This window comes from Chaetura pelagica, unplaced genomic scaffold (assembly GCF_000747805.2).
Source record: "Chaetura pelagica isolate M959 unplaced genomic scaffold, ChaPel_1.0 scaffold254, whole genome shotgun sequence".
Classification (NCBI taxonomy): domain Eukaryota; kingdom Metazoa; phylum Chordata; class Aves; order Apodiformes; family Apodidae; genus Chaetura; species Chaetura pelagica.
Genome location: NW_009952963.1, coordinates 1,470,252 through 1,493,698, shown reverse-complemented (window position 1 = coordinate 1,493,698; position 23,447 = coordinate 1,470,252). Strand labels below are relative to the sequence as shown.

The 23,447-nt window shown below is 54.6% G+C and overlaps 1 protein-coding gene across 1 annotated transcript in view; it reads left to right on the top strand.

Moving 5' to 3' along the window:
* Positions 1-23,447, top strand: part of NOS1 (nitric oxide synthase 1 (neuronal)) — a 40,647-nt gene that overhangs the window by 13,132 nt on the left and 4,068 nt on the right. Inside the window, 19 exon segments of the mRNA XM_009995676.1 lie at positions 4,455-4,592; positions 5,133-5,278; positions 5,392-5,554; positions 6,771-6,862; positions 7,921-8,062; positions 9,132-9,271; positions 9,669-9,843; positions 10,285-10,386; positions 11,119-11,313; positions 12,315-12,400; positions 15,451-15,595; positions 16,013-16,117; positions 16,461-16,519; positions 19,536-19,652; positions 19,885-20,059; positions 20,474-20,612; positions 21,674-21,752; positions 22,258-22,451; positions 23,061-23,230. Coding sequence (XP_009993978.1) covers positions 4,455-4,592; positions 5,133-5,278; positions 5,392-5,554; positions 6,771-6,862; positions 7,921-8,062; positions 9,132-9,271; positions 9,669-9,843; positions 10,285-10,386; positions 11,119-11,313; positions 12,315-12,400; positions 15,451-15,595; positions 16,013-16,117; positions 16,461-16,519; positions 19,536-19,652; positions 19,885-20,059; positions 20,474-20,612; positions 21,674-21,752; positions 22,258-22,451; positions 23,061-23,230 — 2,562 coding nt within the window.

Genomic DNA, 23,447 nt, shown 5'->3' with positions numbered 1-23,447 from the left:
GGTCCTCCAGCAGCCCAGCCACCCCCGTGGTGGGTCCCACCTCCAGCAGCACACACAGGCTGCTGTGTCCAAGAGCTGCACCACACTTCCCTCAGCTGCTGGAGAGATGTCCCCAGGCAGCCCCAAGGCCCTCCATGCAGTTAACACACTCTGGCAGGTCTCAGGAGCCTGTTTTGCCCAAGGACAGGTCACTGCTCGGGTCCCTTTGCCCCAGGTTTGGACAGAGATGGTTCCTCCCTCCTCTGCAAAGCTCTTTGCACGGACGTGCCTGTTCCTACAAGCACTTTCTAACCTTCTGTGTTCAGAGCTTAACTCCTCTCTGTGGTGGGGCTGCCAAAACCCCCTGCTCTTAAGCTGCTATTAAACCCTTTAATACTTTTCTCACTAGCTGTGCAGCTTGTGTTTGATCCTTCTGATCCCCAGATGGGTTTGCCTGCTCTTCTGCTGCCAGTTTGGTTTGTGGTTTCTCCCCCCCCAACATTCCCTGCAGCTCTTCCCCTGGGTTTCAAGTGGTCAAGGCAGCTGAACTCCTTGCAAGCTGCAAGAAATCCTGTTAACACTGGGGTGACTGGAGCCAGGCAGGAGCTCTTTATCCACCTGATTTTTTTCCAGCAGGATTCAGTGGGTTCACTTGGCTCAGAGGTTTCTTATGAGGTGCTAAAAATCTGTTGGGCATCAATCCCTACCCCTTCCTTCCTTTCTTCCTTTCTTTCTTTCTTTCTTTCTTTCTTTTTCTTTTTCTTTCTTTCTTTCTTTCTTTCTTTCTTTCTTTCTTTCTTTCTTTCTTTCTTTCTTTCTTTCTTTCTTTCTTTCTTTCTTTCTTTCTTTCTTTCTTTCTTTCTTTCTTTCTTTCTTTCTTTCTTTCTTTCTTTCTTTCTTTCTTTCTTTCTTTCTTTCTTTCTTTCTTTCTTTCTTTCTTTCTTTCTTTCTTTCTTTCTTTCTTTCTTTCTTTCTTTCTTTCTTTCTTTCTTTCTTTCTTTCTTTCTTTCTTTCTTTCTTTCTTTCTTTCTTTCTTTCTTTCTTCCTTCCTTCCTTCCTTCCTTCCTTCCTTCCTTCCTTCCTTCCTTCCTTCCTTCCTTCCTTCCTTCCTTCCTTCCTTCCTTCCTTCCTTCCTTCCTTCCTTCCTTCCTTCCTTCCTTCCTTCCTTCCTTCCTTCCTTCCTTCCTTCCTTCCTTCCTTCCTTCCTTCCTTCCTTCCTTCCTTCCTTCCTTCCTTCCTTCCTTTTCCCTCTCTTTGCACTCCCCCAGTGTGCTTGGCTGGTTTCCCAGTGCCCCTGCTCCCACAAGTGACTGATGGAAGGTGCTGGGTGCAGCAGCCCAGGTCCTGCACAGCTCATGCTTCATGTATGGATTGATTTGTTAGGAGCTCCAGGGCAACCAGAGGGTGTTTGTGTCCACGTAGCAAGCAGGGAGCAGGGAACTGTGGCGACTTGTGAGGATGATTTACAGCATTGTAAAAGTGAAATCCACACTTCCAGCCAGAGGGGTTAATGCAGCCTGGGAGGAAATGTCAGCGTGCCCATGGAGCTGGGCTGGTGCTGCAGACCTTCTCCTCCTGCAGTCCCTGCGTTCCAGCAGGGCAGTGTGTGCCAGCCCTGCAGGGGAGCTGAGGACACGTTGAGCCCCCAGGAATGTGCCAGAAAGGGAGATGTTCCCTGCCCTGCAGGCCCCAAGGAGCACCCGGGTGGGTTTCTCCCCTGGCCCTGCAGGAGCTTTCACCAAGTGCCAACCCCCTCCCCTGCAGAAGCTGGTTCCATAATGCGTGTGCACCCTGACTGAGAGTTCCTCTCTCTGTTTGTCCCACTCCTGAGTCACTCCCATCACAGCTGCCTAATTAAACCATGAGAGGAGCTTGCACAGCTTCCCTGACAGAGCCAGGGGGGGAATATTGAGCTGCAGCTTTGCCAGGCAGGGAAGGCATCACACGCACACACACACAGACACCCAGAGCTCTGCCCCAGTTTCTTCTGGGTGTTGTTCTCTCCACAGCTGCTCTGCCAGGCTGTTGCCAGACCTGGCACCTCAGTTTCTTGTAGGTGCTGTCACCTCAGCTGCTCCAGCCTGGCTGGCATCCCAGGGATCCAGAGGGATTCCAGAAAGATTCCAACTCTGCTTGTTCCTGCAGGGAAAAGCAAAAATGAAAATAAAGAAAAGGGAGCAGCTTTGAGAGAGGTTGAAGGTAGAACATCTGCAGGTTCTAGCAGCTTGGAGCAGGAGCTTGATCACTCCAAGGATGGGGTTTGCAATGTGCTCTTGGGCCAAACCTGCTCCAGCAAGGGGTTGGTTGGCAGCACAACTCCCAGGCTGTGCCCATCAGCAAATCAAACCTCCTTCAGAATCAAAAAAGGGGTGGTGCTGGAGACAACCAAGACCCTCTGCTCAGTGCTTCTGGTTTCTGGTACAGGTGAGGGTTGGGTCTGTTTGCATTCTGGAGGAGCAGGTCTCAGCTGTGGTTTCCCCTTCTCACAGAGCTGCTCTGAGCAATCCCCCTCAGGAGGAAGGTGGCAGGTGATTGTTCCTTGTTGTTGATCCTAAGGGTGGCTCAGAGGACACAGGATGCTCAGGAATGGTTCTCCTGGAAGTGTAAAACAAGCAGAAAACAAACCAAACCAAGCACTGCTGCAATTCAGGTCAGATACCCCAAAACTGGAAAAAATGAATCGAAAACCAGTGGGTTTTTTTTCCAAGATCACACCTCAGAGGTTCCTTTACTGCTGGGGATGAAGTTTTGTCTTTGTTTTCTGCAGGATGGAAAGGGAAAGCTGAGACCCACTGGGTGCTCCTGTGGCTTCAGGAGCTGGGGCTTGGGAAGATCACAGGGTTTGTGACAGGAGAAAGGTCACCAAGCCCAGTGACAACGTAGCCTGAGGGTTTGCAGGGAGCAGCTTCAGGAAACACTGAGCACTAAAGAAGGTCCTACCAAGGGGTCTGGTTGTCAAGCCCTCCCTTCTCCTCTGTCCTCTGTCTCTTGCTCCTGGTGTGTGCTCTCGGTGCCTGGTGTCCCACTGTGACCCCCCAGGCTGCTTGACAGCAAAATATTTATTTTCCAGGAAAAAAACCCCACAACAATATGTGGAGCATATGGTAGAAGCAAGGAATGGGCAAAACAAAAGAAGTATGGCCACCACTGTCACCAGGGCAATGCAGCAGGGTCTGCCCAGCCTGGGCATCAGTCTCACCACCCATCTCTCCTTGTGTCAGAGGAGCAGGACAATCCTCTTGGCAGAGCTGAGCAAGTTGGAGCTGTTCATCTGCTTTTTGCCATCTTCATGGCCCTTGTTCTTCTCCCTCCTGGGTCTGCTCATCAGCAGAAGGTGCTTGTTCTAAAAGAAGAGCTTCTTGCCCATGTGCTGGTTCTTCTTCAGCTGGGTCCTGGGCACCAGGTTGGTGCTGGCACCTGAGCTACCCAGCAGGAGGGTGAGACTCTGCACAGCTCTGCTGAGGGCTGTGCTGTCCTTAAAACCCTCACGGGTGGATCAGGAAGGGACACAAGCTACAGGATTCCTGTGGGAATGCTGCACCAAAACCTGGCCCAAGCCCCCATCTCCCCTGCAGGGGCACGAAGCTTCAAGAGGTGCCAAATACCAGCAGGGTTTGAGAGGACACTTTGGGGTAGGGGGGAATCAGGTCTCCCCTAGAACCCTGCAGCAGCACTGGTGGGGTTGCAGTGCCCCAGTTACATCCCCAGAAGGAACCTCTCAGCTCCCCAGGGCTGCTGTGGATCTGGCTGTCCCGGGGCAGACACATAGTCCTTGGTCATCTGAAGGGGTTGAGGAGAAGAAGGGTAGGAAGAGCAGAGGTTTTCTGGGGAAACGTGCCAGGACAGGCACTTGCAGCCAGCCTGGCTGGTTGCAAAGCTCTCTGCTGGCTGAGGAACTGAAGATGTGCTGGAGGAGCACACCCTGACGAGGAGGACCAGGCAGGGTTGGAGACCAGGAGCTGAGACCAAGGTGATCCAACCATGCATGATTCAGCAGCTCTCCCACCTGCAGGATTTCTCCATCCTTATCCCTCCAGCCTTCCAGTGTTGGCAGCAGAGTTTGGCTTGCTCAGGGGGGTGAGAAGCTCTCAGCTCTGTCTCATATCAGCCAGGTCAGCAGAGCCTGGCACGTGCCAACCCTGAGCAGAAAGAAACTTGAAAGAAACTTGAAAGAAACACCTGATGTGTTTTGGGGAGGTCAATCTTCCTCTGGGAAACTTCAACACCATGTTCTCAGTCACTCTATCTCTGCTTTTTAGCTCCTTTTCTACAGGTTTGGCTTCTCTGGACCCAGAGGTGACTTCTCCATCACATGGAGAGTTGGTTGCTCCCTGGTAGGACCCCAAATGGGTCACACACTGGTTTTATCACTAGGACTTGAGCACTGACACAAGATGCTCCTTGTTGCTGGGACCTTTCCCCCCATATCTCACTGGTGAATACTAACCTGGGGCCTGCTCTTCACTGTTCTCCAGCCACCACCATCTGGGAGACAGTCCCCAACCAAGAGCACAGTGAATGGGAGTCCTTCCAAATGTCCCCGTTTCGTCAAAATCAGGAACTGGGAGACGGGCTCAGTGCTCCATGACACCCTGCACCTCAAGACAGCCATGGTGAGTAGGGTTGGTAGGACTGGCCACAAGTTGTCTGAGCAGAAGGGAGTGGATGGCAGTGGTTCCAAGGTGGAAATGCAGAACTGGAGGACTTTTTGTCTCCGGGAGTGGCTGAACTTCCAAGCTCAGGTGTGATGAGTTGGAGGAAGGTCATCTGGGATCAATCAGGGCAAGTTCATGACTTTCTGCCAAGCTGGGGGAAGGATCTAGGGAGCCCCATTTGTCCATATCAGGTGGGCCAAGATGTGACAGCACCTGCTTGAGCTGCCTTAGAAAATGGCCTCAAGTTTGCCCATGGGAGGTTTAGGTTGGATGTTGGGAAGAATTTCCTCACCAAAAGGCTTGTGAGGCACTGGAACTGGGCAGTGGTGGAGTCACCATCCCTGGAGGGATTTGAGAGTCATGGAGACTTAGTACCTGGGGACATGGTTTAGTTAAGGACTTGTCAGAGTTGGGTTGATGGTTGGACTTGATGATCTTGGAGGTCTTTTCCAACCAAGGTGAGTCTTGCAGGAACCCAGGACATGTTTGTCTCCTCAGGCCACCGCCTGCACCGAGCAGATCTGCATGGGCTCAGTCATGACGCCTGGCCAGTACCTCCATAAGTCAGAAGACACCAGGACAAAAGAGGAGTTGCTCCTCTTGGCTAAGGACTTCATTGACCAGTACTATTCCTCCATAAAGAGGTAAGTATGGGCCACGATGCACACATGCTTAGCAAAGGAGGAACTCATGCCCAGGACTCCTTGCCCTCCACCAGGTTGGTGACTCCCATCTCCTCCATTCCCCACCCTTGCAGATCTGGCTCCAAGGCCCACATGGAAAGGCTGGAGGAAGTGACCAAGGAGATTGAAGCCACTGATACCTACCAGCTGAGGGACACAGAGCTGATCTATGGAGCCAAGCACGCCTGGAGGAATGCAGCCCGTTGTGTGGGAAGGATTCAGTGGTCCAAGCTGCAGGTGAGCAGCATCTCCACCACAGGCACTGGCAGGTTGCCTGCCAAGCAATGCACTGGAGTGTTGGAGAGGCAAGTCTTGCTCTTGGAATACCCAGGGATGCTCAGCAGAGGTAGAGTTGGGGTGATTGAGCACACAGTAGCTACACCCTCCCTGCCAGCTCTGGGGCTGCACAGGCTGGGAAGGCAGCAGGAGCTGGAGAAACATCTTGGGGGGTAGGTGGGTGGAGCTGAGGTGTCTGTGTCTGAAGTGGGACCAACTGGAAGCTGACAGTCCAGAGAAGGTTTTCCAAAATCAGATACTGCTCCAATGTCTTACATGCTGCTTCCAAAAAGGATGGCTCTGCCTGGAGAGAGGCAGCAGGACACGCTCATCCCTGGTACAGAGATGCTGTGGGCAGGAGAAGACTTGGTTCAGTGCCCTCTTGACTAGCTGGAAGCCTAGAGTAGGGTCTGAATTTGTGATCTCTAGTGGAATCCCTTGGTGTGGAGATGACATCTCCCTCTGTAACCTGAAGCACAGCTCAAGTGTTGGTGGGCAACTCTTATGGTTGCTTCACAGAGGACAAAGGCACTGCCTGAGTCCCAGCTCAGCCTCCAGCTCTTCTCCTCCGTGGTTTCTTTTGGCATATCTGAACCTTGGGAGGAGCTGTTTCTGCAAGAAGTTACCTCCAAGCCTCCTGTTGACCCTCTTTTACAGTTTCCTCTTCCTTTTGTAGATGGGCCATCCATGGAAACATTCCAGGTCATGTTGAATGGGGCTCTGAGCAACCTGATCTAGTTGAAGGTGTCCCTGCTCATTGCAGGCAGGTTGGACCTTTAAACACCCCTTCCAACCCAGATCATTCTATGATTCCCCATCCTCTCAGTGGGTCTCAGGCCTGACTGATACCTGTCCTATTTCCACTTGAGTCTTGACTACAAGAGACAAAGAGCAGGAACCAAAACTGTTGGTGGATAAGTCAGGAACAGCATCAGGTTGGGAGCACTGTGTTGGTTTGTGCCTGAGCAGTACATGACTCACCTCTTCAACGCAAAAAGGGTGGCTGGATTAGACATCCATGAGTTGTAAAGGCAAGGAATGCATCATTATGGAGCTTCAGACACATGACAAGTCATGGTGGCCTCTAGGGCTTTCCCTGGGTTGTGTTTCTTCTGCTTGGTTGTGCCCTTGGAGTTGGAGCATCCTGAAGCACCCACAACTGTTTCCACTCTTCCAGGTGTTTGATGCCCGGGACTGCACCACAGCCCATGGGATGTTCAATTACATCTGCAACCACATCAAATATGCCACCAACAAAGGGAACCTCAGGTGAGCCACCAGGGAGTCACCAGGGTTCAGATCCAAAGGCCTTTGGATGTCTGTCAACCCAGCTCTGGGCCCTGCTGACGTGGTCTCCTGGAGCAGCCCCTGCACAACAGGATGGTTGTAGCCAACACCTGCCCTGGGAAGGGCTGGAGGGATCTGGGATCAGGGGCTGATGTCCTACTGGTCCCAGTATCCCTCTTCTTGCTGCTTGTGGAACTTCAAAGGGCAGATTTTCCAATTACTTCTCCTTTCCTACGTTCTGCATCACATGCAGAGCACGACCTGCTCTTCAGATCTGCTCCAACCCTCCATGCCTGTGTCTTCTCAGCATTCTAGGCTTGGGATGGAGTGGCTGGAAAGCTGCCTGGTGGAAAAGGACCTGGGGGTGTTGATTGACAGTTACTGAACATGAGCCAGTGTAGGTCCAGGTGACCAAGAAGGCCTCCAGCATCCTGGTCTGCATCAGCACTAGTGTGGCCAGCAAGACCAGGGCAGGGATTGTCCCCCTGTGCTGGGGACTGGTGAGGGGGGCACCTTGACTCCTGGGATCAGTTCTGGGCCCCTCACAACAACAAGAAGGGCATGGAGGGGCTGGAGATTGTCCAGGGAAGGGCAACAGAGCTGGGGAAGGGGCTGGAGCACAGGTGTGATGAGGAGAGGCTGAGGGAGCTGGGATTGCTCTGTTTGGAGAAGAGGAGGCTGAGGGGAGACCTCATTGCTCTCTACAACTGCCAGTCTCTTCTCACTAGTGATTAGCAACAGGACCAGAGGGAAACGGGCTCCCAAGGGAGTTTTAAGTTGGATATTAGACAGAATTTATTTCCCAGGAGAGTGGTCAGGTGCTGGGACTTCCCAGGGAGGTGATGGAGTCACCATCCCTGGAGGTGTTCAGGAAACGTGCGGACGTGGCTCTTCAAGACACACTTTAGTGGCCACGGGGGTGGGGGAGTTGCTTATATTTCCCCCCCCTCCCTGGGTGGATGGTTGGACTGGGTGATCTCCGAGGTCTTTTCCAACCGTGAAGTGCTGGGTGATTGAGCAGCTCTGCCTCTCCCCTCCAGATCTGCCATCACCATCTTCCCGCAGCGCACGGACAAGCAGCACGACTTCCGCATCTGGAACGCCCAGCTCATCCGCTACGCGGGCTACAAGCAGCCTGATGGCACCATCCTGGGAGACCCAGCCAACGTGGAGCTGACAGAGGTACCAGCTGAAGCCACCCTTCCCGGGCACCAGTGGCACGGAGCTGCTGGGGCAGGGAGCAGCTCTGACCAGCCCCTGAGCAGGATTTACCCCACCCGCTGCAGGACCTTCGAGTGAACTTGGATTCATCCCTACCCCCAGATCATGATCCACACGTGGATGGTTTCATGCATGCAGGAGTTGGCCAGGGCTGCACCCAAAGATTCTTACCTCATTTTGGTTTTGCTGAGAAGGGTGCTGAGGGAATTGTTGTAGGAGTAGGGCCATGGAGATGATCCAAGGGCTGGAGCCAGGCTGGGACAGTTGGCATGTTCAGCCTGGAGAAGAGAAGGCTCCAGGGAGACCTTAGAGCAGCTTCCAGTGCCTGAAGGGGCTCCAGGAAAGCTGGAAAGGGACTTGGGACATGGGATTGTAGAGGACAAGAGGGAATGGATGAAAACTGGAAGAGAGAGATTTGGGTTGGGTATTAAGAAGGAATTCTTCCCTGTGAGGGTGGTGAGAGCCTGGCCCAGGTTGCCCATGGAAGCTGTGGCTGCCCCATCCCTGGCAGTGTTGAAGGGCAGGTTGGATGGGGCTTGGAGCAGCCTGGGCTGCTTGGAGGTGTCCCTGCCCATGCAGGGGGGTTGGGACTGGGTGGTCTGTTCCCACCCAAACCAGCCTGGGGTTCTCTGTGTGCCCACTGCTGACCTGGGCTGGTGGGAACCAGAAACGAGATCTGCCTTTTGTTCTGCCCACCCAGCACCAGCACCAGTGCCCTGCCCAGCTCCTCACAGATCCCTCTGCTTCCCTCACCCACTTTCTCCTTCACCATTAAGGCACAAACAGCATAAGCAGCTTTTTCAGAGCCATGATCCTAACTGGGGATCTACCTCTAAGCTTCTTTTCAGCCCCAACCCCCCCCCATGTGTCCGTGGACGGGCAACCCCCCCTTGTAGCTTCCTTGGGTGAATTCAACACCCAACCATCAGGGCTGATCTTGTTGGGGACACCATTAGACACCGTGTCCATTATGCTTGAAGAGCAGGTGACCTGCTGGGGCTTCTAAAGCCCAGGTTTGTTCTGCCTGCAGATCTGCATCCAGCAAGGGTGGAAGGCACCGCGCGGGCGCTTCGACATCCTGCCCCTGCTCCTCCAAGCCAACGGCAACGACCCAGAGCTCTTTGAAATCCCCCCGGAGCTGGTGCTGGAAGTGCCCATCAGGCATCCCAAGTGAGTCAAGAGTAAGCCCCAAAACTGCCTGAGGGATCAGCAGGACCCTGTTCTTCTGGTTGCACCATAAGCCAACTCCTGGGCTTTGCCTCTCCTTGCTCTGGCTTGGATGACTTACCCAGGACCCTCTGCCAGGTCTTCCCTCCACTCCAACGTAAAGCTGACAGAACCTGGGGGTGGAAAGCAAGTGGTGTCCTTGTCTCAGGGCTGGTGTCCCTTTCTTTGATGCATCCCAGGCCTTAGTTCAGTCTGTATCACCTCTTCTCCTGATGTACCACCTCCCCTAAGAGGAGCTCTTGCCTCCACTCACGTGTCCCTCAGCCTGGCAGCAAAGTTACCTCCTCCATTCCCCCTTCCTGAGGACGGGTGAGCAACCCACCCTGTTGTGTCCCACCAGGTTTGAATGGTTCAAGGACCTGGGCCTGAAGTGGTATGGATTGCCAGCCGTGTCCAACATGCTCCTTGAGATTGGTGGCTTGGAGTTCTCTGCCTGCCCCTTCAGTGGCTGGTACATGGGGACAGAGATCGGGGTCCGGGACTATTGTGACAACTCTCGTTACAACATACTGGAGGTAACTCCCTCTCCTCGAGGAGACCAGGCCCTCCTGGGGGGCAGTGGGTGGGTGGGAAGTCTCTGGGGAGCAGGCAAGACACTGGGAGAGTGTTGCCTTGGGTGGGGGAAAACAGGATATCCCTTAGACAGAGCAGCTATGTTCTCCTGGAGCTCCTGGTGTGATGGGCTGGCAATTTTTTGGTGTCCTATGGGGGCCAGATGGTATCACAGAGGTGTCAGGGTTCCAAGGGACCTCTGAAGATGACCAGCAAGCATAATGCCTATTGAGTTGCCAATGGACTTCTCAAAGGATGTTATAGATCATCAGGCACTTGGTCATGTGCTTGATTGAGGTCAAGTGGGAAGATGTAGTGGAGCTGAGAGGATGCTGAGGCACTTGGTGACTCCTCAAGGACACACCTGCTCATGGGGACCCTCCTTCTACCATGTTCTGTTACAGCAAGTAGCCAAAAAAATGAACCTGGATATGAGGAAAACTTCATCCCTGTGGAAGGACCAGGCCCTGGTGGAGATCAACATTGCTGTGCTGTACAGCTTCCAGGTACCTGAGTGAAGGACTCTGTTGTGTTTGGATCAGGCTTGAGGGACACAAATAGTGGATGGGATGAGACATCTGCCCAAGGACAATGGCAGCAGCTGAAATTGTGCTCCTAGTTTTGGACTGTTCCAGAAGCCTACAGTGAGACTTTATCATCTCCATGTCCTGAATGTTGGAAAGACATTCCTACCAGCATCTGAGCTCTGCTGGTCCAGAGGGAGTGTCCCAAGGGGGAGCAGATCCAGCCCTTCTGTCCCATCCATGAGGGAAGAATTGGCCCAGGTTCTCCTCCCTTAAAGGTTGCAGAACCTTGGCAACCCAACTGGAGAGGCTGGAAGTCCTTCCCAGAGCTGGATCAGAATTGCTCCTTGAGTTGTTCAAGCCATGAAAGAGTTCCCCAGGGTGGTGGGCAGGAGGTGCTCCATCCTGCTCATGTCATCTTAGTCTTTGCTTGGCCTATGACCAAGAGCAGGAGGAACAGCCATCCATTTGGGAAGGGCAAGGGAAGGTCCTCATCCCTGGAAAATGGCATTGCTGAGTGACTGTGCTCCTTGGGAAGACCAGGGTCAGCAGCCACCCAGTGTCACCTCCAAGGGTACAGCCCTGTAAGATCAGAGGAGTGAGGCACATTTGAGTCAAAAAAAACCTCCAAGTGTAACAATTTTGGCTTTCACCTTCTGGGAAGTGTTGACCCATTTAGTCACTGTTGGCTCTGCTCCCTTCTCCCTCCAACAGAGCGACAAGGTGACCATTGTTGACCACCACTCAGCCACTGAGTCCTTCATCAAGCACATGGAGAACGAGTACCGGTGCCGTGGGGGCTGTCCTGCTGACTGGGTCTGGATTGTCCCACCAATGTCTGGAAGCATCACCCCAGTTTTCCACCAGGAGATGCTCAACTACCGGCTCACGCCCTCCTTCGAGTACCAGGTAGGTTCTGCAGCCCAACTTCCACACCCCCAAGAGCAGGGCTGGCAGCTGGAGTTCAGGTGATGCAGGAAGGAGAGAGACCCCATCTAACCCCTCTAACCCCTTCCTTGAGGTGGTGAAGTCCTTGAAGAAGCATCACTCATGGTTCCTCCTAGTGTGGTGTCCCGAGGGAAATGGCTTTTTGCTCTTCTCTGGTCATGCTGAGGCTCCAAGGAGCTTTTCCCTTTGGAAGTGCCTGATTTTGCACTTTGCTGGGTGGGTTGAGGAATGACCTGGTGGTCACCACATCCCTCCAGCCTGCAGATTTGAGTGGCTGGCTCCTGCAGTTTGATGGGTGGTCTCCTGCCCAGCAGGTTGGAACGTTGGTGCTGGAATATTTAACACTTCAAGCAAAAGGGCTTGAAGCAAACACACCCTCATTTACCAACCAGCCCTGCTCCTGTGGTTTTCACACAATGTGACCTTTAGTCAAGAGCCCTTGAGGAACAATCACAAACCAGGAGCAGTCTGTTCATTTCCAGAACGGATCCACTGGGAACCCCGATGGTTCCTGGCCCTGATTACAGGCAGCTGCCTGCCAGGGCACTGAATTAGCTTCTGTGTGCTTGGTCCTTGCTTCAGCTGCTTCTCCTTCCCCAAGGGCCTCTTGAGGGAAAGAACCAACCTGTGGGTTGGGGAAGGTTCCCATCACCTTCTGGTGTTCCTTGCCTCCTGTTTGCTCCTGAGTTATTAGTGCCCATCTCAGTGGTGAGAAACCATCTGGCCAGATGCTGCTCCAAGGCAGCCAGGTTGGATTATATTGCAATTTCTCTGGCCATATTTCATTGGCCAACTGCCCCAAGAAAACCACAGGGCTCCAAGGGAGCTGGCCAGGAGATAAGAGAGGTCAGCAAGTTCTCCCCATCACGGCCAGAGGAGCTCCATGCTCAGTGCTGGGGATGCAGAACTTCTTGAAGCTCTGAGCACTCCCCACCAGCCACTGCTGCTCTTCTCTCTTCTAGCCTGACCCCTGGAACACCCACGTCTGGAAAGGAGTCAATGGGACCCCCACCAAGAAGAGGGCCATTGGCTTTAAGAAGTTAGCAAAGTAAGTACCAAGGGGCTCTGAGGGGCTGGTCCTGCTTTGGGGCACCTCTGCTGTGAGGTTTGATGGAGCAGCCCTATAGGTGTCTGCAAACTGATGGGTTGTGAGCCTGGAGCTCAGGCTTTAGGTGCCAAGAGGGACATTTGGAGCCTCCTGGGGCAGGAAAATCACCCATCACTGCCCAGGGCTGTGCTGGCACCAGCCAGATGGAACTGGTGCACATATTTCTCTTTCTCTCACTGACTTCTTAGCTACTTGAGGAGCACTTGTCTCCAGGGTGTGTCTAAAGCTTCAACCACCCACTTAGAGACAGGAATGAGGAATCTCCCTAGAGGCAGCAGATGGATCAGGGCTGAGCTGGGGTTCACACCTCATCCCAGTTGACCCCTAGTAATGGGCCACGGGGTTCCTCTCCCCTGCCAAAGCTCCTGGTCAGCAGGGGTGTAGGAATGAAGACTAATTTGGGCCTTTTAGCTGATCCTGGCTTGAATGTCTCTCCCATGGGCCACTGACAGAGAGGTTTTTGTAGGAGCTGCTGGGTCCAGTGCAGCAGAGCCCTGGAGCAAGACCAGGGGAGGCTGGGGCTTCCCAGGTGTCCATGGCCAGGTGGCCTCATGCTGTTCACAGCATCTCTCCACGCTTCAGGCTCCCCAAGTCCCAACTCTCAGTTATTCCCACTCTTCATTGTCACCTTGTGGGTGCTGTTTTCCATGGTGCATCCATAGATATGATCAACAGCTGAGGAACATGCTCCTCAGGCTGGCAGTGGTGCTGGGCCCTGAGCTGCAGCTCCAAGGCTGCTGGAGGCCACAGGAAGATTAATGGAGCCATTGAGTTAGGAGAAACAATGCTTTGATTTGTGTGTGTGATTGAGAAATGGTTTTATAAACATCTAAGCACGGCAGGTCATTAAAAACAAACCAAAGAATCTCCATTGTTGGGGTGTGTGGGGGGTGGGGAGAATGAGTTTTGTAATTCACCAGTAATTCTGCCTGGATCTGGGCTCAGCAGCTGAACCAGGGGCAGGTCCAGCCCAGCAGCCCTGAGTGTGGCACTTGGCACTGCTGGGAGCACCAGGTCCCTGCCTGCTCAGCCAGGCTGAGCTGGTTCTGCCCAGAGCAGAGCACCCAAACCCTGCCCATCCTGCCCCTTCCCTCCCCTGGGGACCCCATGAGCCAGGGGACACCACCCTCATGGGAAGGCAAAGGGACAGCAAAAATCCTGAGGAGGGGCCCAGAGGAGGCAGGACATTCCTGGTGGGGGCTTCTGCCTCTTCTTTCCTCCCCATTTTTTTTATCCCCAAGTGATTTTCCAAACCCAGAGCATTTCTTCCCTCTTTGGCAGGAAGGGCAGGGGGAAGCCAGGCCTCTCTTCTCCTGCCAGTATAACCAGTCCAGCTGCCACCTCCATCCCCCAGAGCTCATCTGAAGGGGATGCAGGAGTCCTCCTGACCTTGATCCACCCAGGGCAGGGGCTGATCACCCCATCAAAGCTGTTCCAGCAGCCCTTACACTTGCAAAGGTCTCAGAGATGCTTTGTGCTCTCTCAGCCCCACCAAACCCACCCCTGCCTGTTGCAGGACACCAGCCAGACCTGCCCTTCTGGTGGCCTCATTTAAAGGTTTGATGGTTCATTTAGAAAAGGTTGAAGATCCTGGGCTGGTGGGAGGTGTCTCTGCCCATGCAGGGGGGTTGGAACTGGATGATTTTTAAGGTTTTTTCCAACCCAAACCCTTCTACAGTTCTGCATTTGGGAGGAATGATGTTGATGTCTAAATTCTGTGACTAAGAACAGCCCTAAAATAATAAACCTGTTGCACTGGGCTGTGTTCCCCACTGTGCCACCCAAAGCTCTCTGATGACAGCCTCTCTTGTCCCCCATCACTGTGCTCCCCCTGATGCCAACCCATCCAGCAGCATTAGGGGAGATAAGGAGCTGGTATTTCATAGAATCACCAGCCCAGGTTGCTCCAAGCCCCATCCAACCTGCCCTTCAACACGTCAGGGATGGGGCAGCCACAGCTTCCCTGGGCAACCTGGGCCAGGGTCTCTCCACCCTCACAGCACAGAATTTCTTCCTCATGTCCAACCTCAATCTCCCCTCTTCCAGTTTTAATCCATTCCCCCTTGTCCTCTCCCTCCCTGCCCTTGTCCCAAGTCCCTCCCCAGCTTTCCTGGAGCCCCTTCAGGCCCTGGAAGCTGCTCTAAGGTCTCCCTGGAGCCTTCTCTTCTCCAGGCTGAACACCCCAACTCTCCCAGCCTGTCTCCAGAGCAGAGCTGCTCCAGCCCTCAGGTCATCTGATAATTTCTAGTTCTGCACCCCCTTGGCCAGGATTAGAGAAGGTGGTGACCTCTCTGGGCCCCTCTGCCCTGCTGGCAGAGCTGAGCCAGTGGGGAAAACTGGATCAAATGCATCCAGTCACACTTGGAACCACAGGAGACACCCAGGTAGACACAGCCCTGCAAAGGCACCCATGAACATGCCTTCCAGCCTCAGGAGGGATGTTCCTCTGAGACAAGGTTGTAGTGATGCTGGAGTGCACAGCAGAGGGGCCAGAGCCAGCCTGGGCTGGTGCCTCAGGGCCTGGTGTGGGATGGGAGGAGCTGGACACTGCTGCTCACCTAGGACACCTCCTGCAGAAAGGCAGCCAGGTGGGATTTAAAGACCTGAAGAGATGGAGAAGCCACTGCTCCTCTCATAGCTTGGAGTCTGGTTGGGCTCCAGCTTTTCCTTTGAGGTCATCTGGTCCCTGCCTTCAGCAAGTGCTGTCCCTGGTTCTTCTGCTTCTCTGTCCCTGCAGAAAGACCAGCTCTAGACCTGGTTTAGCATTTTCCTCATACCCCCTCAGGTATTCCAGTCTTCCTCTTTGACAAGTCAAGATGAACATCCTCTTCCATAGCTTCCACCTCTGCCCTGTAACAACCAAAAAGTGATGCTGCAGCTTTTCAGGCAGGTTCTGCACCTAAGGATGAATAAAACAGTGTGAACAGACAGGGCTAGAGGCTCTGACAAGGAACCAGACTCACTCAACGGGTTTGATTCTTGCTTCCCAGAGCTGTGAAGTTCTCAGCCAAGCTGATGGGACAGGCCATGGCCAAGAGGGTCAAAGCAACCATCCTCTATGCCACCGAGACCGGGAAGTCGCAGGTCTATGCAAAAACCCTGTGTGAGATCTTCAAACATGCTTTTGATGCCAAGGTACTGCCCCAGCTCCCAGCCCCTGCATGGTTTTGTCTGCATCTGGGTGGCCCAAGCACTCCATGGCCACTGGAGAAGCCATGGCTCAATGCATGGGCAGCTTCCCAGCTGCCAAGGGTGGTTAGAAGCTCCACAGACGTGGCCCTGTGGGTCTGGGTCGAAGCCTGCACACCAACAGCATTTCCAGCTAATGTTCCTGACCTTCCTTGTGGGACACATCTGTCTTCTGCCTCTCAAGTGGTGGCCCCATAGTTTGGCCATGTCCCTTGACACTTTTGTTCTCACCCTTCCTATGTGGAGATCTCTGCCAGGGCTTGGAGTCAGCAAGGAGATGCTGCTCCCATCTGGGCTCCATCCCAGGGCTGGTGGTAGAGGTTCCCACCAAGGGCCTCTTGCTAAGATCCCTGTCCCTCCCAGGTGATGTCCATGGATGAGTATGACATCGTGCACCTCGAGCATGAAACCATGGTCCTGGTGGTCACAAGCACCTTTGGCAATGGAGACCCCCCTGAGAATGGAGAGGTAGGACAGTGCCCAGGGATGGCTGTGGCAGGGACATGGGCAGGAGAAAGGTGGTGGGGAACAGGGGAAGAACATCATCTGCTTGCTCAGCCTGAGCTGGAATAGCCCCAAAAGGGTCCAGGTCGTGTGTGATACCAGGTGATACCTCCAGCCCTCTAGAATGGGGGTGCCCTTCATCCTGTGGAGCTGATGTCAGGGTCACACCAGAGGTGCCAGCCTTGGCTGAGGAGCTACCACCTCCTCCAGCCCCGTGCAAGCAGAGGGCAGAGCTGCAGCCCAGGCTTTGCTCATGGTTGCCTTCCTGCAGAGTCTGATCAACCTCTTTGAAACCTCTGTTCTGCAGAAATTTGGCTGCGCGTTGATGGAGATGAAGAATCCCAACTCCAACCTGGAGGAGAGGAAGTAAGAGCACCCCCAACCCCTTCCCACTCACAACCCCAGCAAGGAAACCTGCTTCTCCACTCCCCTCCTCTCGAGAGTGTGGAATCCTCATGCAGGTTTCAAGTCTGCAGAGCTCCAAGGGATGGGATCTGCCTGGAGAACCAGGGGATGGAGCAGGTGGAGGTCCCAGGGAGGACAAAAGCTCTGAGTCAGTCATGCCTGTGGACTCCAGCTGGCATTTGAAAGCTTCTCCTTTCAGCTCCATGTGGCAGGAATCTGTGAAGAAAACCCAAATAGAGCAGGAATTCCCCCCCCCCAGTCACCAAATCTGAGAGCTGGGGCTCTCCAGGGAGCACCAAAATAGAAAGGCTTGGAGGTAGAAGGGAGTTCCCAGCTACGTGGGTGTGGGTGGGGGAGGCCTTGAGAACCCAATTCAACCTCTTGCCTCGGGTGGGAGGGAAAATAAGAAGTGTTCCAAATCCTGGCTGTGACATTGGTGACGTTCGGGCTGGGACTGCTGTCGTGGAGACAGGGGCTGGGGTGTTGGAAACCCCCCATCTCCCGTGGGTGGGAGTTGAGAGCAGGCAGCAAAGTGTTCATTATTATGGGGCTCCTCTTCTTTCAGCTCTTCAGAACATTTTGCAGAACTGGGACACTGCTCTGGGGTCTCTCTGGAGTCAACCCCGCGACGCTCGTCACTGGCTGGAGCCTCCTCGTTAATTAAGGCAGAATTAGCACTGCTTGGAGGCAGAGGGGGATTGGACCACCTAGATTTTCTGTAGAGACGTGATGAACACCCCCAGGCAGGGCAAGGACCCAGCTGTACCTCTCCAAAGTGGTCTCCTTGCTGTGCAGACAAGTCATCTGCTGGATCCCTGCGGGTTTCATCAGCCCCAAACCCATGAGGTTCTTAATGGTCCTCGTGCCTTAATCATAGAATCAGAGGGGTAGGAAGGGACCTCTGAGGATCATCAAGTCCAACCTCCCTGCTGCAGGAACACCTAGGGAAGATCAGACAGGAACGTGTCCAGACGAGTCTGAAAAGTCTCCAGAGAAGGAGAATCCACCACCTCTCTGGGCAACTGACACCATGGGACGTGGCTGGATGGAGATGGGGCATTTTGAGGGTGGTTCTCACCCCGAGGAGCTTGACTTCTGGGGGCTGGGTTGGTGCAACACTGGGTCAGGTGTGGAGGTGCAGCCTGTGGCAAGGAGGACAAAAGCACCTGAGCTGGGTGCTGCCTGACCCAGTCACCTCTCAGTGTGATCTAAGGGACTGGCAGGAGTTTGGAAGAGCCAGGACAGGCTGTGGTTGAGTTACCTCCCAGGAGAAGTGGTCAGAGTGCTGGAAACTGTGGGCTGAGAGGACAGATCCAAAGGGTTAGAGCTTTTTTAGGTGGAGGAGAGGAGACAGGAAGGCAGTGAGGCAGCAGAGCTCACCTAGGGAAGAGGTGATTGCAGAGGCAGAGGGAATAAATCACTCCCTGTGCCCCCCCAGACAGGTCAAGGGGTCGTGGCTCTGGCTGGTGGGAAGAGATGCTGATGTTAAGCATGAAAAGGAACTTTTGCAGTGAGAAAATGTGACGTGGAGGAGTCTGTCTGGGAAAGAGGAGCAGAGCAGCCTGGTGTCTACAGGGAAGGGGTGGGCAGAGCAGCTCCTGCCCGTGCACCCCAGGGGCTCCCAGTGCCCACCAGGGGAAGCTGAGGGTGGCTGAGCCCCTGCAGGGGGGTTGGTGGCCTCTCTAAGTGTCTTGAGGAGCCTCTTAGGGCACTGTGGTCACCCCACTCTGACCACAGCCCAGAGGGTTTGCTGTGGTTGTGTGTTTGGTTCCTTCTGTTCTCCAGCAAGGGTTTTCCAAGGGTTTCCTGAGGCATTCAGGCACCATTCCTATCCAAGGACTTGCTGTCCAAAGGCAGCCCATCCTTCAGCAGCCAGACTTCCCAGTGGTGTCCAGTGACAGGACAAGGGGCAATGGGCACAAGCTGGAGCACAGGAGGTTTAACCTAAATATAAAATGCTTCTTTCCTGTGAGGGTGACAGAGTCCTGGGACAGGCTGCCCAGAGGGGCTGTGGAATCTCCAGCCCTGGAGATATTCCATCTGGGCATGTTCCTGTGGGATCTGCTCTGGGGGATCCTGCTCCAGCAGGGGGCTGGACTCCAGATGGTCCTTTCCCACAATTCTGTGATTCTGTGATCTCCTGCCCAAGGACCTGCTCATTTCAGCAAGAGCTGCTGGTGTCCCAACCTTGAGCCCTTGAACTTCCTTCCTGTGAGGGTGGCAGAGCCCTGGGACAGGCTGCCCAGAGAGGTTGTGCAGTCTCCTTCTCTGGAGACTTTCCAGACCAGTCTGGATGCCTTTCTGAGGGATCTGCCCTAGTTTTGGTCCTGCTCTGGCAGGAGGGTTGGACTCGATGGTCTTTGGAGGTCCCTCCCAAGCCCTGGCACCCTGTGATTCCATGTGCAGGAGCTCTGCTCTGATTCATCCCCACCCCACTGCCTCACTGCTCCTGCAGTATATTTAGAAACTCTTGTGTAGAGCAATTTTTGAAGATGGTTCCATTCAGAAATACTTCTGCTGTTGTCAGGTTTTCTTCTCCTCTCCCCTCCCCCCTCCTCATCCCTTCTTCTCTCCCTCCTTTTCGGTGGTTTGGTTGTATTTTTTTTTTGCTTCCTGGGAATGAAAAACCCTTCAGAACATCCTTTCAGACACATTCCCAACGATGTGGGTGCCAACCTCGTGTGCCACCAGGGAAAAAGGGCAGGTAAAGCCAAAGGTCATGTCAGCAATGCACCTCTGGGGGACAACATGGTGGCCAAACCCACTGGAAGGACCTCATGGAGGAGACCACGTCCATCTGGGGGGGCTGCAACACGGGGGCTGCTGGGGCTTCCCCCCACTGCTCTCAGTGCCTGCTCATGAAATATTGAGCCCTGAGCTTGACCCCATCCTGGTTTGGTCACCTCCAGTGGACACACAGCCCGGTGGGGACCACACGTGCCCCTGTCATGACACTTGATGCTGTTGCTCTTCCCAGGAGCTACAAGGTCCGTTTCAACAGCGTCTCCTCTTACTCGGACGCACGGAAGTCCTCAAGTGATGGCCCTGACTCCAGGGACAACTTTGAGAGCACAGGACCTCTGGCTAACGTCAGGTGAGTGGGACAGGATGGGGGAGACAGTGGTGCCTTGTGGAGAAGGGTCAGAGCAGGAGCTGGTGCTGCACAGAGCCCTGTTCTCCCACCCCTTCTTCCTTTCCTAGCATACGATGTGGTTTTGCAACGTGTAGATCCTTCCAGGCTCCCTCATGGCCGTGGTGGTGGTGCAGGATGGAGATGCTGGTGTCCCTCCCAGCTCTGTGGTCACAGCTGTGCCACCTCTCTGCAGGTTCTCTGTGTTTGGGCTGGGATCTCGTGCTTACCCCCATTTCTGCGCCTTCGCCCGGGCGGTGGACACCCTCCTGGAGGAGCTGGGTGGAGAGAGGATCCTCCGCATGGGAGAAGGGGATGAGCTCTGTGGCCAGGAGGAGTCCTTCAGGACCTGGGCCAAGAAGGTCTTCAAGGTAACCCTGAAGGCCCTTGTGCTCCAGGGAGGAGCAGAGGGAAGGAGGACACAGGGACAGAGCAAAGCTGCCGGTTAGAGCTGGACCAAAATCCAGCCTCACCTTCCCCACACCAAGACATACGTCCATCCACCTGGCCCACAATAAAGAGGTTCTCCATATTTTGGTGGAGGTGACACCCTGGTCTGTGCTGACTGCCAGAGGGTGAGATTCCTGAGTTATCCCAGATCCCTGAGGGAGGAGGACACCATGAGCTGTGCCCATGGTCGCTAGTATAGCCCTACACCATTGGGGCCACCACCCGTCGGGGCCACGTGGGATGGCTGAGCTGGGGTGGGACAAGGTGGGTCATGGGGCAGGGTTGGGAAGCCCAGGGGCAGGGGGGAGATGCCTGAGGGGCTGGTGGTGCTGCAGGCAGCGTGTGACGTGTTCTGCGTGGGGGACGACGTCAACATCGAGAAGGCAAACAACTCCCTCATCAGCAACGACCGGAGCTGGAAGAGGAGCAAGTTCCGCCTCACCTACGTGGCTGAAGCCCCTGAACTCACACAAGGTATGAAGATGGGGCCACCCTGGAAGGCTCTAGGTGTGGGGCAGATGGAGGAGAAGACACAGTGGGTTCGAGTGGGGGGCAAAGGGGACAAATCTCCTCATCCTGTATTAAATTCCCAGCGTTTCAGTCTTGCTTTTCCCCTCCATCACGTGCTGGAGGAGCAGCTTGTGAAGGTCCCAGGCCCCACTGGCTGGTCCCTGCCTTTATCTGTGGCCAGGATGTTAGGCTGTGTTCTGATCTCACTCCTCCTGACCCTGTTTTTGAAGCCAAACCCTGGAAACCTGGGAGCTGTCCAAGCTCTTTGGCCAGGAGCCGCTCAGCCGAGCGCTGCGGCGCTAAGGCAGGTCCAGCCCAGTGGACACCTGGCTCCTCAGCATGGCTCCTGCAGCTGAGAAACCATCACAGTCCTCAGCCCTCCCCAAATTCAGGCTCTTTGCTCTCCCAACCAGGTGGTTCTGGCAGCAAGAGGTGCACAACCACACATGAGGGTGGTGTCCGAGTCCTGTTCAGTCACCAACAGAAGGGACATGAGTTTGGCTCCCCCCTGGGGTCTCTGATCCCCCAGGACAGTCCAAGGAGACCTTAGAGCACCTTCCAGTGCCTGAAGGGGCTCCAGGAAAGCTGGGGAGGGGCTTGGGACAAGGGCAGGGAGTGAAAGGACAAGGGGAAATGGATTAAAACTGGAAGAGGGGAGATTGAGGTTGGACATGAGGAGGAAATTCTTTGCTGTGAGGGTGGTGAGAGCCTGGCCCAGGTTGCCCAGGGAAGCTGTGGCTGCCCCATCCCTGGCAGTGTTGAAGGGCAGGTTGGATGGGGCTTGGAGCAGCCTGGGCTGGTGGGAGGTGTCCCTGCCCATGGCAGGGGGTTGGGACTGGATGATCTTTAAGGTCCATTACAACCCAAACCAGTATGGAATTCTATGACTCTATGAGATGGAGGCAGGAGGGTGGTGGAGTCCTGTGCTGAACCCTCAGCAGCAGCTGACAGCCCTTCCAAGGCCAGCAGCCACCCTCCTTGGCCACGCAGGGCTGGGCTGCTCCACCAGCTCCTCTCCTCCACAGGACTCTACAGCATCCACAAGAAACGTGTCTACGCTGCCCGGCTCATCACGCGCCAGAACCTGCAGAGCCCAAAGTCCAGGTAGGACATGGGGCTGCCCTGAGACCTGGGGGAGATGAAGGTGCTGCTGGTGCACCCATGCCCACAGTGCTGCCAGTGCCCCTTGTCACCCAAATGCCCCATGGCCACCACCCTTGTGCAAATGACCACCAAGCCACTGCCTTAACCCAGCAGAAGGTGTTTCCTGCCTTCTTATACCATGGATGAACCTGCTGGCTGCAGGGAGGAGAAGCTGGGTGGCTGTGGGGTGGGAGGACACATGCAAAGAAAGAAGTGCTGGAGCAAGAGGTCAGACTGGTTTTGCCCTTTAAAAAGTCCCCGAGGGTGAACCAGCAGTGAGCTGAGGTGGTCACTGCAATGTCCTTTCTAGGTCCCTGCTGTGACTTTGGTGACGTTCTCAGCAGAGCACCAGGGCTTGGATGTGCCACCACAGCCCAGCACACCCAGCAGCTCTGGAGGCCTGAGCTCAGCAGCTCCGTGAAGGACACCCCCAAAACACATCCTGCTTTTTATCCTCTCCCTGCAGTCGCTTGACCATCTTCCTGCGCCTCCACACCAACGGGCACCAGGAGCTGCAGTACCTGCCTGGGGACCACCTGGGTGTTTTTCCAGGGAACCATGAGGACTTGGTCAATGCCCTGATTGACAGGCTTGAAGATGCCCCTCCAGCCAACCAGCTGGTGAAGGTGGAGCTCCTGGAGGAGAGGAGCACAGCTCTAGGTAACCAGGGCCACATCTATGTAGAGGTGGCCTCTCTCTTCCTCACCCATCCCTTGTAGCAGTTGTTGTAGTTCCTCAGGGAGGTAGGTGGCCCCCAGGAGAAATTATTTCCCATCTCACTGGTGCATTCACCTGGACTGGGAGCACCTCCTTCAACCTTCCTCTGCCCAGAGCCATTGCATTTGGGGTGCAGAGCAAGGGTTTGAGGGGTGAGCAGGGCCCTGGAGAGGTGTTTGCTTGTTGTTCTTCAGAAGAACGAAAGGTGTCCATATTCTCATGGGAAAAGTAATGCCTAGGACTGGAAAGAAGACTGAAGGGATCTTGGTGGACCATCCCAACACTGTATTTCAGGGCTAAGTTCTGCCATGCCCAGTGTCACAGGAGATGGAAACCAGTGACCAGGGCTGAAGGTGGTGGAGTGTCAGGCTCATATTTGTCCTCACTGGACAGCATCTCACTTGTAGCATGAGGACATCTTGGTGACTCTGCTTTCCATCTCTTCATCATTCACTGTCTTGGAGCTGATAAGGGGAATGAAAGCCAGGATTTGTCCACCTTGGCTCCTGTGCTGAGCTGATCCTGTGGTGGTGCTGAATTCCCTCCTGGCAGGTGTCATCAGCAACTGGACAGATGAGAACCGTGTCCCACCATGCACCATCTTCCAGGCTTTTAAGTACTATTTGGACATCACCACCCCTCCCACCCCCCTGCTGCTGCAGCAGTTTGCTTTGTTGGCCACCAGTGACAAGGAGAAGAAACGTCTGCAGGTCCTTAGCAAGGTAAAGTCTCCATCCTCAGGTTCCTCAAGGCCCTGGGGACAACCACAACCCCAGGGCACTTTTCATTCCACCCTGTTGTTGAGCTGAGTCTCAGCCCATGACACCAGAGTCCTGCTTCCTTCCCTGCCACCCACCCATGGGCCTGGTGGGGTGTCAGTAGGAGCACCTGGCTTGGGAGAGGTGGATGCTGCAGTGCTCTCCTCCCTCCCTCTTTCCC